Genomic DNA, 14,667 nt, shown 5'->3' on the forward strand with positions numbered 1-14,667 from the left:
CCTAGCGCGTCCTCAACGGGCCCCGCAGCTTGAAAAATTCCCCTTTTTTTTACTTTTTGCAGCAAGCTCGCCCGATCGGGACATCCACCGCGGCCTCCGCCATCCTATCTCAACTTCACTCGACTTCACCTACAACTTCACCTCCTCCATTCTCTAGACATCCTCATCTTCTCTTCCTCTTCTTCTTTTTCTTCTTCTGGGTGCGTTCCTACAGCTCGTTATCGGGTCAGGTTGAGCGTATCATGTGGCATTGGTGAGTACAGCTCGGGCAGCGACAGCTACGGAGACAACGAGCCATTGAGAGACACTGCTAACAGATAATCATAGAATAATACATATACATCTAATTGAACGACCAGACGATTTACGCATACAGCATGATGTTCGGCTCCTCGACAGGCCCGCAGACGGGCATCAACACCCCTCGCTCCTCGCAGTCTCTGCGCCCCCTCAACCTCTCCCACGGCTCCCTCGAATTCTCCTTTCTCGTGCCCACCTCTCTGCATTTCCACGCCTCACAGCTCAAGGACAGCTTTGCCGCGTCCCTCCCCGAGCCCACCGACGAGCTAGCACAGGACGACGAGCCCTCGTCCGTCCCCGACCTCGTTGCCAGGTACCTGGGCTTCGTCGCCCACGAGGTCGAGGAAGGCGAAGATGACTCCCTCGGATCCTACGTCGAGGTCCTCAAGCTCGTCCTCAACGAGTTCGAGCGTGCCTTCATGCGCGGCAACGACGTCCATGCCGTAGCAGGCTCCATTCCCGGCATCCCCGCCAAGAAGCTACTCATGGTAGAGAACTACTATGCTGCCCGTGCGGCCGTCAACAGGCCGGCGAAGCCACACGACTCTGCGCTCCTGCGTGCTGCCACCGAGGGGCAGGCCAAGCTGTACAGCATCTACGGCGGCCAGGGCAACATCGAAGAGTACTTTGACGAGCTGCGAGAGATCTACAACACATATCCGTCCTTCGTCGAGGACCTCATTTCCTCCTCGGCCGAACTGCTGCAGTCACTCGCCAGAGACCTCGATGCCATCAAGCTCTACTCCAAGGGAATGGACATTCTCCGTTGGCTGCACGACCGTGACTCCCAGCCAGACACCGACTACCTCGTCTCCGCGCCCGTCAGCCTGCCATTGATCGGTTTGGTCCAGCTGGCTCACTACATGGCTACCTGCAAGGCCATGGGCAAGGAGCCCGGTGACGTCCTCGATACCTTCAGCGGAACCACCGGTCACTCCCAGGGTATCATCACCGCCGCGGCAATCGCCACAGTCACCACCTGGGAGTCCTTCGGCAAGGCCGCCAGAGCGGCTCTGACCATGCTCTTCTGGATCGGCCTGCGAAGTCAGCAAGCCTACCCCCGCACCTCGCTAGCCCCGTCTCTGCTCCAGGACTCCGTCGAGCATGGCGAGGGTGTGCCCACGCCCATGCTGTCCATCCGTGACCTCCACAGAAACGCAGTGCAGGAACACATCGATGCCACCAACCAGCATCTGCCCGAGGATCGCCACATCGCCATCTCCCTCGTAAACAGCCCTCGGAACTTTGTTGTCACGGGCCCTCCAATCTCCCTGTACGGTCTCAACCTGCGTCTCCGCAAGGTCAAGGCTCCCACGGGTCTGGACCAGAATCGCGTTCCCTTCACCCAGCGAAAGATCCGATTCGTCAACAGATTCTTGCCCATCACTGCGCCATTCCACAGCCAGTACCTCGCCTCCGCCTTCGATGCGATCGCAGAGGATGTCGAGGATATCAAAATCCCTGCTCGATCCCTGCGCATCCCTGTTTACGATACGAACACTGGCAAGGATCTTAGCCAGCGAGGTGACGAGGATATCGTTCCTGCATTGATCCGCATGATCACCCGGGACCCGGTCAACTGGGAAAAGGCTACCGTCTTCACCAAGGCCACCCATATCGTCGACTTTGGCCCAGGTGGTATCTCTGGCCTTGGTGTCCTGACAAACCGCAATAAGGACGGAACTGGTGTCAGAGTCATCCTTGGAGGACTCATTGACGGCACCAATGCGGAGGTTGGATACAAACCTGAACTGTTCGACCGAGACGAAGACCATGCCGTCAAGTATGCCGTAGATTGGGTCGAGGTATACGGCCCACGACTCGCAAAGACGTCTGTTGGCCAGACGTTTGTCGACACAAAGATGAGCAGGCTGCTTGGTGTTCCTCCAATCATGGTTGCTGGTATGACTCCCACCACTGTGCCATGGGACTTTGTAGCTGCCACAATGAACGCCGGATACCAGATCGAACTCGGAGGTGGTGGTTACTATAACGCCAAGTCCATGACTGACGCCCTCAACAAGATCGAAAAGGCTATTCCACCAGGCCGTGGTATCACCGTCAACTTGATCTACGTCAACCCTCGCGCCATGGCGTGGCAGATCCCGTTGCTGGCCAAGCTTCGCGCTGATGGTGTCCCTATCGAAGGTCTCGTCATCGGAGCCGGTGTTCCATCCATCGAAGTTGCCAATGAATACATTGAGACCCTCGGAATCAAACACATCGGCTTCAAGCCTGGTTCCATGGATGCCATCCAACAGGTCATCAACATTGCCAAGGCAAACCCTACCTTCCCCGTCATCCTTCAATGGACCGGCGGTCGTGGTGGAGGCCATCACTCCTTTGAAGATTTCCACCAACCTGTCCTCCAAATGTATAGCCGTATCCGCAAGTGCGATAACATCGTCCTTGTCGCCGGAAGTGGATTCGGTGGCTCCAAGGACACCTACCCTTATCTCACCGGTAGCTGGTCCCGACAGTTCGGATACCCACCAATGCCATTCGATGGCTGCCTCTTCGGTAGTCGCATGATGACCGCCAAGGAGGCCCATACCTCTAAAGCAGCCAAGCAGGCCATTGTTGCCGCCCCGGGTGTCGACAATAGCAAGTGGGAAGATACCTACAAGGGCGCTGCTGGCGGCGTCATCACCGTTCGCTCCGAGATGGGAGAGCCAATCCATAAACTCGCAACTCGCGGTGTCCTCTTCTGGGCTGAGATGGACCAGAAGATTTTCTCCCTAGACAAAGCTAAGCGTTTGCCTGTCCTTAAGAAGATGCGCGAGTACATCATCCGAAAGCTCAATGACGACTTCCAGAAGGTGTGGTTTGGCTGTAACTCCGAGGGTGTCACCGTTGACTTGGAGGATATGACTTATGCCGAGGTCGTGCATCGTATGGTCGAGCTCATGTACGTCAAGCACGAGTCTAGATGGATTGACGAGTCGCTGAAGAGATTCACCGGCGACTTCATCCGTCGTGTAGAGGAGCGCTTCACTACCGAGAAGAACCAAGAGTCACGTCTCCAAACTTACTCTCAGCTTGATACGCCATACCCTACCGTCCAGGAAATTCTCGATGCCTATCCCGAGTCCGCCAAACAGCTCATCAACGCCCAGGATGTTCAGCACTTCCTGCAGCTTTGTCAACGAAGAGGCCAGAAACCCGTTCCATTCGTTCCATCCCTTGACGAGAACTTTGAATTCTGGTTCAAGAAGGACTCCCTCTGGCAATCTGAAGACATTGAGGCCGTTGTTGGTCAAGATGTCGGCAGAGTTTGTATCTTGCAAGGCCCTATGGCCGCTAAATACTCTACCACCATCGATGAACCGATCAAGAGCATCCTGGACGGCATCCACAAAGATCATATCCGAGGTCTTATCCAGGACGTCTACAATGGCGATGAATCCAGTGTTCCTGTTGTCGAATATTTTGGAGGTCAACTTGTCTTGGATTACGAGGAGGATCACGATATCGACGGCCTGACAATATCTGAGGACGCGACTAGAGTCTCTTATCGTCTCTCGTCTTCGCCATCTGCCAATCTCCCCGACCTTGATCGATGGCTCCATCTCCTGGCTGGAAAGGTCTACTCTTGGAGATATGCGTTGTTCACTACAGAAGTCTTCATCCAAGGCCAACGCTTCCAGACCAACCCCATCAAGCGCATCCTTGCACCCACTCGTGGTATGTTTGTCGAAATCACCAACCCGAAGGATCCATTGAAGACGGTCATCAGCATGCGCGAGCCCTGCCAATCGGGTAAACTTGTCAAGACTGTCGAAATCCGTCTCACCGAGAAAAACCGCATCACCATGACCCTATTTGAAGGAAGAACCGCTGAGAGTGGTGTTGTCCCACTTCCATTCCACTTCACCTACCACCCCGAAACTGGCTATGCTCCTATCAGAGAAGTCATGCAGGGTCGTAACGATCGTATCAAGGAGTTCTACTACCGCGTGTGGTTTGGCGAGCGCAATGTTCCATTTGACACGCCTGCTGCTGCCATCTTTGATGGTGGACGCACAACAGTGACAACTCAAGCGATTGCCGATTTCGTCCATGCTGTTGGCAACACTGGTGAGGCGTTCGTTGAGCGTCAAGGAAAGGAAACTTTTGCCCCCATGGACTTCGCTATTGTTGCTGGATGGAAGGCCATTACCAAGCCTATCTTCCCCCGTACTATTGACGGTGACCTTCTAAAACTTGTTCATCTGTCTAACGGTTTCAGAATGGTTCCTGGCGCCGAGCCCATCAAGGTCGGCGACGTTCTTGACACAACTGCTCAGATTAACGCTATCATCAACCAGGAGTCTGGTAAGATGGTCGAAGTCTGTGGAACTATCAAGAGAGATGGTGAGCCCATCATGCACGTAACCAGCCAGTTCCTCTACCGAGGTAATTACACCGATTTCGATACCACGTTCCAGCGCAAGGATGAGGTTCCAATGCAGGTCTTCCTTGCTACGTCAAAGGACGTGGCCGTTTTGCAGTCTAAGGAATGGTTCCGTCTAGATGAGGCAAATGTTGAGCTTCTCGGACAGACCCTCACTTTCCGTCTTCAGAGTTTGGTCCGCTACAAGGACAAGACTGTTTTCCAAAACATGCAGACAACCGGTCAGGTCCTCGTTGAGCTCCCTACCAAGGAGATTATTCAGGTTGCATCTGTCGATTACGAAGCCGGCGTCTCGCATGGAAACCCTGTAATTGACTACCTCCAACGTCATGGTTCCGCCATCGAACAGCCAGTCAACTTCGAGAACCCAATTCCTCTTAGCAAAGCGCCTCTTGTTCTCAAGGCCCCTGCCTCCAATGAGACTTATGCTAGAGTCTCTGGTGACTACAACCCAATCCACGTCTCCAGGGTTTTCTCTAGCTATGCTCACTTGCCAGGTACCATCACACACGGCATGTATACAAGTGCAGCCGTTAGGAGTTTGGTTGAAACATGGGCTGCTGAGAATAACATCGGCCGTGTCCGCAGCTTCCACGCTTCTCTTGTTGGGATGGTTCTCCCCAACGATGATCTCGTTGTCAAGCTCCAGCACGTAGGTATGATTGCAGGCCGCAAGATCATCCAGGTTGAGACCAGTAACCAGGCTACCGAAGAGAAGGTCTTGATTGGTGAGGCCGAAGTTGAACAGCCTGTTTCCTCCTACGTCTTTACTGGCCAAGGTTCTCAGGAGCAGGGTATGGGTATGGATCTTTATGGCACCAGCCCTGTCGCCCAGGAAGTCTGGGACCGTGCTGATCGCCACTTCATGGAAAACTACGGCTTCTCGATTATTGACATTGTCAAGAACAACCCTCAAGAGCTGACCGTGCATTTCGGTGGTCCTCGTGGCAAGAATATTCGCCAGAACTACATGTCCATGACCTTCGAGACCGTCAACGCAGATGGATCCATTAAATCAGAAAAGATTTTCAAGGAAGTTGATGAAAAGACCACGTCCTACACCTATCGTTCTCCCACCGGTCTTCTATCTGCCACCCAGTTCACTCAGCCTGCGCTTACCCTGATGGAGAAGGCCAGTTTCGAGGATATGCGCTCTAAGGGTCTTGTGCAGCGAGACAGCAGCTTCGCTGGCCACTCGTTGGGAGAGTATTCTGCCCTTGCCGCCCTTGCTGATGTCATGCCAATTGAGAGTCTTGTCTCCGTCGTGTTTTACCGTGGTTTGACTATGCAGGTTGCGGTCGAACGTGATGAACAAGGCCGATCCAACTACTCCATGTGCGCTGTTAACCCAAGCCGTATTTCCGGGACATTCAACGAACAGGCCCTTCAGTATGTTGTGGAAAATGTATCCGAAGCCACAGGCTGGTTACTTGAAATTGTCAACTACAATGTTGCCAATATGCAATACGTCTGTGCTGGAGATGTAAGTTTCAGCCCTACCTCGGTTTGACATAATCGTAATAGTGATACTAATCCTTTTCCAGCTCCGAGCCCTCGACTGCCTTACAAATGTCCTTAACGTCCTTAAAGCCCAAAAGATCGATATTCCCGCGCTGATGCAGACCATGTCTCTTGATGATGTAAAATCGCACCTCGTTCAGATCATCGACGAGTGTGTCAAGCAGACCACATCCAAACCTCAGCCTATCGTCCTTGAGCGTGGTTTTGCTACAATTCCATTGAAGGGTATTGATGTGCCTTTCCATAGCACTTTCCTTCGCTCCGGAGTCAAGCCTTTCCGATCTTTCTTGCTCAAGAAGATCAACAAGACCACCATTGATCCAAGTAAACTGATCGGCAAATACATTCCAAACGTTACTGCCCGTCCATTCGAGCTCACCAAGGAATATTTCGAGGATGTGTACCGACTTACAAACTCGCCGCGTATTGGAAACGTTTTGGCAAACTGGGACAAATATGAAGATCCCCAAGAGGCTCCAGCTGATCCAACCGCTTCAGCATAAATATGGCATCCTCTAATTCAAAATAATTCGAGTATTTGATTTATCTAAGCGATCCTTCCTCTTGCATGCATGTGTTAACGGCCCCTGGTGAAGAATTTTTTTTATATATTTTATCCCGTTTTTAATTTTATGTTCCCCTTTTCCCTTCCGTTCTACCTGTTCATAATTTTCAAGATTACGATGCTGTTGGTTGCATCTCTCTAGAGGAAGAAACAAAAGCAGTTAGGTAGATAGAAGTACCTTTACACGATAATACATTGGTTTGTCCAAAAACTACATGCAAGTTATTGACATAGATATTCCGAGTGTAGTTGCGTGAATCCAACGCAAGTCAGGCTAAGATATCAATATCGTATAATAAGGGTTATCACTTTTTGGCTAGGTTTTTTGGATAGCTTTTGCATGCATCTTTTGTCCTCATTTTTACAATCATGAAGTTGATTTTAGCTCATTCAGCCTCGTAACTCTAACTAACTGCTTAATACCCACGCTAACTGGTTGAATTAGCTACTCAAAAGTAACGAAGTACCTCCTTTTTCTTCTTTCGACTTTGCTTTACCTTACTAAATTTCTTCTGTCCCGAGAGCGACTATAGTAACGTGTGGCTCGGCTTGCTTGCCTATATTTCCTGTGTTACTATATTGACTCACACTCGTACAAATGTTAAACAAACCATATAACTATCAAATTGTCCTCCGTCAAACATAGACCTCAATTTGTACACACGGAGTACATCATGCATGATTGGGATGACCCGTCACAGTGTCCCCGGTAATTATCTCTGCATAGGAAAGATCCATCGGTAACTTTAGCTCCACTTCCCGTTCCGCTTGAGCCTCAAGCTCGCACATGGTAACTAGGTAGTTAACTTAAAAAAAAAGAGAAAAAAAGAAAAAAAAAAGAAAAACGAAAAAGAGGAACGGATATTCAAAGATGATAATTATCATTTCATTTTTAAGATGTAATGTAGTTGCGCGACCCGAAAATAGCTAGCTATAAAGAAAATTGTATCAACCATGCCATCGGTGGACTTGTAGGTCCTGACCCAAGTCAATCGTCCCCAAGAAAAGAAGTGAAAAAGCCAGGGTTGAGTGCTAAGGAGGCTAAGGCCCTCATTTCTGTGCCCTACTCTGGCTCTTCACGTCCCCTTCCACGTCCCTTTCCACCTCGTCCCTTTCCAACTTTCGCCTTTCCACCATGTCCGGGTCTAGGGCCACGGCAGCCACAGTACCTAAAGTAGCTCTCTGTTAACATCTCTTCCTTCTGACCCCTTGACATACAGGGATAGTCTGAGCCATGTCTGCTGCTGGGGGGTCTACTTACTCAATACCGGCGTTCTTCAGGCAGACGCCGCCCTGGTATCCGTCCCTGATGCACTACACGCAAGGCATTCAACGTTAGCAAATATATCATTTGACAGATCCTTTGAAGTGATGTACTAGAAAAGTTTCTTACCATCGCATTGCAGTCTTTTGGGATGCACTTCTTGTCGAATAACCCTTTACGGTGGGCATCCACGCCGGCCCCTTTGGTGCCAGGCTTTCCACCACGGCCGAGCCCGCCGAATCCACGGCCTCTAGCACTAGCTTCCGATTCGGGGTCCGCAATGGGGTCAGGGGAGGCAATGGCAAGGCCAGAGACCATGAAGGTAACGGCGATAGCAACGATGGAAGTGAGCTTCATATTGATGGGAAAATCGGTTGTCTTGAATAGAAATGGGAGCTTTGGAATGTCTGATTGTGTAGTAGAAAAGAGCTGAAGTATGGCAGAGAGAGGCATTGCTTATATATTACTTTCTCCCATATATCGAATTGTATATCGAGAGGAGACAGAGAGCTATCTCCTGGTAGAGCAGCTTTGTTCCCACGGTCCTCGAAATGCGAATACAACTTTCGGCATTCTTTGTTTCCAGGCAATTACATGTCGTTTTCACATTGGTTAACTCTGTCGAGTTGGCTAATTCTCATTCTTGCCTGCATGATATTAAAGATTATCCCAGTTTCCGCTGATGATTTACTCTATCGATGAACTAGTTAGTTCCGAGGAGGATCCCAAGTGAGAAAGTAACGGAGAAGGAGAAAATAATAGTTACCTCTTCTGGACCGTTCTTGTCGTTCGCGCGAAGATATGCCAGATAGAGTAGAGCCCAGGCATAGTTAAGGATAAGCGCAGTTGGGTTGGAATGTTGATCTTCTTGTTCTTCTGCGGTTCGAGTTAGGGTTGGTTACCTCAGTGCCGATGCTACTGTGGACCAAGCTGTTGTGCAAGCCAGGATTGCATATCTAGGTCAAGTGCAGATACATGGCCATTGTTACAACAGTTATGACTAGTGCTTGAGGATGCACCTGAGATTGTGTTTCGTTGTACCGCAGCACCGCGCAGAACCCGCGCATCAGGATGGAGGCTCACCCTATTCTTCGCTCGACGTATCGCGCTTGACGCAGAGGAGGTAAGACATGATGTAGGCAATAGGAGTATACTGCATGGCATGGCATAGAAGAATGTGTAGACGGAGTAATATATAAACATAACACGATGTTGTACAGGGGAAGAATAGTAAAGGGGTAAACACAAATAAGCACGATTCAATTAACATAAAATATGTAGAATTAACTCATCCCTCGTCTAGCCCTAGTGTAGACCAGGCGCCCATCTATCCTTCCTCCACCTGTTTATGCAGACCTTTAAGATATCGTAGAATGCGAATGTAGAAACAGAGAACCGCCCAATTAACCCATATTCTCCATGCGATGCGTCCGTTCTCCGATATTTGGTATTATGCCATAAAATATACAATGAATTGATGCATTAATGCAAAGGCAAGGGACATAAAGAAAGGAAAACCGAGTCATATGAACCCGCGTGAATGTTGATATGTAAGAAAAGTTGGATGAAAAGGAACCATAAAAGAAAAGGCTAGGGTTGTTCATCTTCTCGACCCGCAGCGTGTTTATCACTAAGGTTAATTGCGATAAACGATTTGGGTAGTTTAACACTATAGAAGTAGATAGTTAGTTAGACTGACGCCATGTTAGCTAGATAAACAAGGGGAGAAGAGCATACGTGTCAAACTTCGCCTTTAACGTCTCAATCACTTCTTTCCAATTCTGATGCGCCGTCAGGCTTCGTCGAGGCGCACAACCGATGGCATGTCTAGAGTCTAACTGGACATCCAACGGATCGAATGTGTGGCAACCTGGGCTGATTGAGATGCGAATCGAGTATGCGAACGTCTCGGCCTCTGCATCACGGGATTCGTAGAGTTCGAAACAAATCTGAGAGAGGTAATCAAGTTCTGGTATTGTACGGCGGGCGATCTTCGTCTTTAACCCACCCTCAAGGATACAGTTGAGGAGTGTGTAGATGTGAGATTCCTTGGTGAAGTAAAAGAACGACTTGGCGTCTGGGGAGGCCTGCACTTCTTCAAGATCCATTACGATTTCTTGAAGGAGGGGAAGGGAGGTGAGAAGGCCGATTTCAAGTTTTTCGTGATCAGCAATACCGTATTCTTGAGGCGTGACGAAGTCGAATAGCACCTTAGCCAGACTATACAGGTGTTTGAGGCGGGAAAGACGTTTGTCGATCTTCGGCTTGGAGGGAGTTGAGCCAGGGTAGAGCTTGAAGTAAGAGTCGTAAGAGTCTTCAAGGGGCGCTATGAGGCCAGGGGGGCGCGACTTGTTGCTGGTGCTGTTAGTAGAACCATTGCTTTCTGGACTTCCATTGGAGGTTGACTCTGTAAAATGTGAGGATGTGACGTGCCCAGCCCGTTCTTTGTCGCTCTCGCCCTCGTAAATGAAGTCGTCCGGTGGAAGGAAAACCCACTCCAAGAACTGCCGGTTATGAAGCGCGTCGAACTTCATACTGTCGTAAAGTTCGGATAATTTACTAGGATCAACCTTCTCTGTATCACAAAACTCCTTGAATAGCTTCTCCCAGCGCTCTTTGAAGAGCTGTGGATCCTCCCCGGCGCACCATCGGCCTTGGATGTCGGCGAATGGCGATTTTTCAGACTGCGATGATGCCTCGAAAGCGCCAGGATGGGTGTCAGGGTGATTTTCTATTTTTTGAAAGTTGTGACGCATCACGCAACGGTGGAATTTCATCAACTCAACCAGAGTGGATAGCACAGTGGAGGGCTCGGGGAAATTCTCTTTCGGCCATGCGAATTGAGGGGGGGCCGAGTTGCCCTCTCGTAGTAGCAGCTTCAGCTTCTTCTTCACCTTGTCCATTACGTCCTTGGCAGCATTTGAATCATCCAACAAGTCCTTTCTTACTTGAATGAAGTCATCAGGTAGATCTTTCTGATCAAGGAATGTCGATGCAAATATTTGGGCTATGTTCTGTCAGTTACCAACAAAACATTTGTAAAAAATAAAAAAGACGAAGAACTTACCACTTGTACTAACCCTTCGCTCCGAACTCGTAAACATCCGAACATCGTTTAAGGCCTCCTTATTCATAAGCTTTAGATCATCTCGCATTGTTAGCCCAACATCTTGCGATTGATAACGAGCTGCGTGAGTCGGCTCCCCACCCCACTTTATCACTAGTTGCAGTTTATCCAATACCAAGTCGTTCTCTACAGCCGAGAAACGAGAGAAGGTCGGACCAGACAGGGAGTCACTGCGTGTCATACGAGACGGGTTAGCGTCCGTGGGAGTAGATGGTGAAGTTGCAGTCGGCTGCATTTCAGTCATGGTTAATGGGGTGATAGCCGGTGAGGTGTGATCCTTCCGCAGTTCCTGGGAATTCCGGCGCCGGAACATAGGTTTTATCTGCACCTTTGTTCCCGGCCATTCAACTTTATGGTCCAATGAGCGTTTCAGCAGCATGAGTTTGTCCCTGTCTTCAATGCCTTCCTTCAGGGCTTGGCTTACAGCATTAGATACGCTGCGTAGAGCCGTGGCTCCTCTGATGATGACTTCCTCCTCATGACCCTTGAGGAGGTCGACGAACGGTTGAGTGTGGAAGGTGAACTTAAATTTCTGTTTCGGGGTTCGGTCTGCATGTCTGATCACTGCTACCATGCCCTTCAGTTTCCAGGAATGTTTAGATGATGGTGGCGGGGCAGTGGGGGTATCCACGGGCGGTGGTAGAGGGCTAGCTAGCAGATGTTCAGGGGCAGAGTTGGCGCTCGTATCGGATAGGTCTTTGGAATGGCTTGGTTTTGTAGATTGAGCGACGGTCTCTAACATTGAGGTGATTGCGCTTGTGTTGCCTGGAGGCGAAAGGGGAGGTTTGTTGCCGGCGAGGTCGCCATGTAATCTTGATACACTGGGTGATTTCAACAGTGACTTGAGTGCGTGCCTGTGTGACCCAGAGATGGACTTGCGTGGCGCGCTGGGTGTTTCGCTTGGGGCTTCGGAAAGGTCAAGTTTCCCCTCCCTTCGCAGCTTTTCGCGAGTGAACATATCACGCAGAATTTTGGCACTTTTGTCGTAATAGTCGTTGTTGTCTTTAACAAACGACCAGCCGTTGACGTCTATGACGTAGGATGCATCTCCAACGCGAAGAAGGTCGAAGCCGCAGATACGTTGACCAAACCCATTGGATATTTTGGAAGCCATGGTAGCTTCCTCTTTGCCTAGATTTGTGATATATCGTAGCTCTTTACCATGGGTGTTTCGGCGGACCAAGCCGTCGACAACTGGCGATTTGCGGGTCTCAGCGTGGCAGTAATCTGGTCCAACAGTGTAGGCCTTGACATCCTCAGCATTGTCAACACGGAGAAACTGTTCATAGAGGTAGCTAACGTTCGGCTCGGTTATGGACCGAGGAACCTTTAGCTCGGCATCGTATTCAGAGCTCTTGTTACCTACTTTACGGAAGAGCCTGCGGCCTCCGCCTCCATAATTTTGGTCATTTGGGAAGTATATGTGAATATTGTGGTCCTCCCCGTTGACAGGTTTCTCTACAAAGGGCTTCTTGAAGACCTTTCCATCGACAATGAGGGCTTCTCCATCCTCCGACATGGTCACGGATTGGGTTTTCGGGGTGCCACCGCCGGTGCCGTCTGGAGGGCCTTCCAAACGTACACCGGTTAGGTTGTAGACGTGCTGGGCAAGCTCAGGAGATGCTAGCGTGGGACCGCCATCACGGTTCACCTCCACCCGCTTAGGTGTGGGCACAGCCATCTGGTCTAGAATGCGAAGGCATAATCTACGGTCCCACAGGACTTGTTGCATGGGGAGGTCATTGATGCAAAACGGTTTTCGGAGGTTTGCATATGCAATGGCCTTGTCCAGAGGAAATCCGTCGGAGAAGAAGGCGATCAAGAAGTCACTAAAAAAGTATTAGATCAATTCACCTTGCAGCGGCGGTTAATAACATTCGACATACCATTCGGGCCAATTCTCCACATCTAGTCAATATTAGTAAGATGCGTTGAGGTATCAAAAGTAAATTTTAGCGAGCATACCTTCATCGAGGATGACTTTGTCACCAAAGACAATGACCTCAAAGTCGCCCTTTGCCTGTAGGCGGGTCAGGATATTGCGACTGGGCTTGCTACGCGCCTTGACGTCGAGTGCACACACTCCAATCCTGCCTATGAGAGGCAGACGTGCTGCTATCCAGTTAGTACCATTCAGTTCTAAAAGGGTGGAAATGGTAGAACGTACCTTCAGCTTCACTGGCACTGCTTGCACCGGTACTCGCGCTAAAGCGTCGAGGCGTCCTGCTTGACGAGCGTCCAGGACGTGGGAGCCAGGCCTGAGACCTGCCATCGTCTGGCTTAGCTAAGTGATTCTGAAATTGAGAAGTGAGGCCTGCGGGTACCGAGTTAGCAGGGTGGACAACAAACGGGAGCCAGGGCGGACGAACCTGGAGACGTAGACCCCGGAGAGGGAGATGTTCCCAGCGCAGGCGTGTTCAGCGAGGAATCAGGCCGAGTAGGTAGCCCGATAGAAACGGGCCGCGGGTCATCCATGGCGGAACGCTTGCCGGAGCCGTCGACACTGGACACGGCAGTGCTGGGTATTCTGTCTCTATCTCCCTGCGCAGAGTAAATACTGGAGGTGAGCGAGTAGAGTGAGGAGAAGGAGACACGATTGCCGTCGCGGTCGGTCAGGTACCGGGGATTGCGCTGGAAGTTTGACGAGGTAGAAGCGTCCGCGGTCTGCTCAATGGGCACCGCAATCGGCTCCGGATGGGATTGCGAGAGCAGGAGTGCTGATGATGGCGATGTGACGGGAGATTGAGGTGTTGACTCTGCAGTCGACTCTGTTAACAACTGGGCTGCTACTGCTGGTGTCTCTGGCTCTGGATTTGCGGCATCCTTGTCCTTGCTGCATGGTGGACTCTTGTCCGGCCGGCCGTCAACGTCAGCTTGCATGGGAAGCAATTGTATATCCAGGGCGTATTATATAGTAGGGAGATGGGAGAGAGAGCAGAACTGTTCGGGGGAAAAGCAGCTGGTGGATGCGACGAAACTCCCTTGTCCGCTCGTCCTGATAGCCACTCTTCGCCACGTGGGGTGCACTAGCAGGGAAGGGCTTGTTGATCGCGCGTTCGAAGTCCCTGCAAGCGCTTCCTGGGCTCTTCGGCGTCGTCTGCGGCGAGAAACGGCGGTGCCGGGGGGTTTGGTCGTCTGGTCGTTTGGGCAAATTAGTTAGGGAGCAAGCTCCGTTTCATCGTGAAAAAAAGACAGACGATAAACCCGCCAGCGTTCACCCCCACTAGACTATGGCGATCTGCCTTCTGATTGACCAGCAAGGAAAAAGCAACGATTAAGGTGAAGAAAAAGAAAGGAAAAGAATATCGAGAGAAGAAGGAAAAAAAAAAGACGTTCAAGAGGTGACGTTCTGGGCTGTCCCAAACGGGCTGCTTCTTAGGGCAAGCCCGGCGCCAAGCATTTTGAAAATTCCATAGCTTTTTTGAGCTTCACATCGATATAGAGAGAGAAGAGACGACGAGAAAGACGAGAAGAAGAGACGAAGAGACGACGACGAC

General features: G+C 50.5%; 3 protein-coding genes across 3 annotated transcripts; 1 reads left to right on the plus strand and 2 right to left on the minus strand.

Moving 5' to 3' along the window:
- Positions 1-377: 377 nt before the first annotated feature.
- GIQ15_06336 (fatty acid synthase beta subunit dehydratase) lies at positions 378-6,717 on the plus strand (the record flags this gene model as incomplete). The annotated part of the gene is made up of 2 exons (XM_033553753.1): positions 378-6,176; positions 6,238-6,717. The coding sequence occupies 2 exons, from the start codon at positions 378-380 to the stop codon at positions 6,715-6,717; spliced, it is 6,279 nt and encodes a 2,092-aa protein (XP_033404897.1).
- Positions 6,718-7,842: 1,125 nt separating this feature from the next.
- On the minus strand, positions 7,843-8,400 carry GIQ15_06337 (uncharacterized protein; the record flags this gene model as incomplete). The annotated part of the gene is made up of 3 exons (XM_033553754.1): positions 7,843-7,987; positions 8,041-8,093; positions 8,173-8,400. The coding sequence occupies 3 exons, from the start codon at positions 8,398-8,400 to the stop codon at positions 7,843-7,845; spliced, it is 426 nt and encodes a 141-aa protein (XP_033404898.1).
- Positions 8,401-9,633: 1,233 nt separating this feature from the next.
- GIQ15_06338 (cortical actin cytoskeleton protein asp1) lies at positions 9,634-14,050 on the minus strand (the record flags this gene model as incomplete). The annotated part of the gene is made up of 7 exons (XM_033553755.1): positions 9,634-9,712; positions 9,781-11,050; positions 11,111-12,999; positions 13,057-13,078; positions 13,136-13,282; positions 13,338-13,484; positions 13,540-14,050. 7 exons carry the CDS (start codon positions 14,048-14,050, stop codon positions 9,634-9,636), a joined length of 4,065 nt encoding a protein of 1,354 aa, XP_033404899.1.
- Between the last annotated feature and the right edge of the window lie 617 nt (positions 14,051-14,667).

The sequence above is a fragment of the Arthroderma uncinatum genome (genome assembly GCF_011692745.1).
Source record: "Arthroderma uncinatum strain CBS 119779 chromosome Unknown scaffold4, whole genome shotgun sequence".
In the NCBI taxonomy this organism is placed as follows: Eukaryota; Fungi; Ascomycota; class Eurotiomycetes; order Onygenales; family Arthrodermataceae; genus Arthroderma; species Arthroderma uncinatum.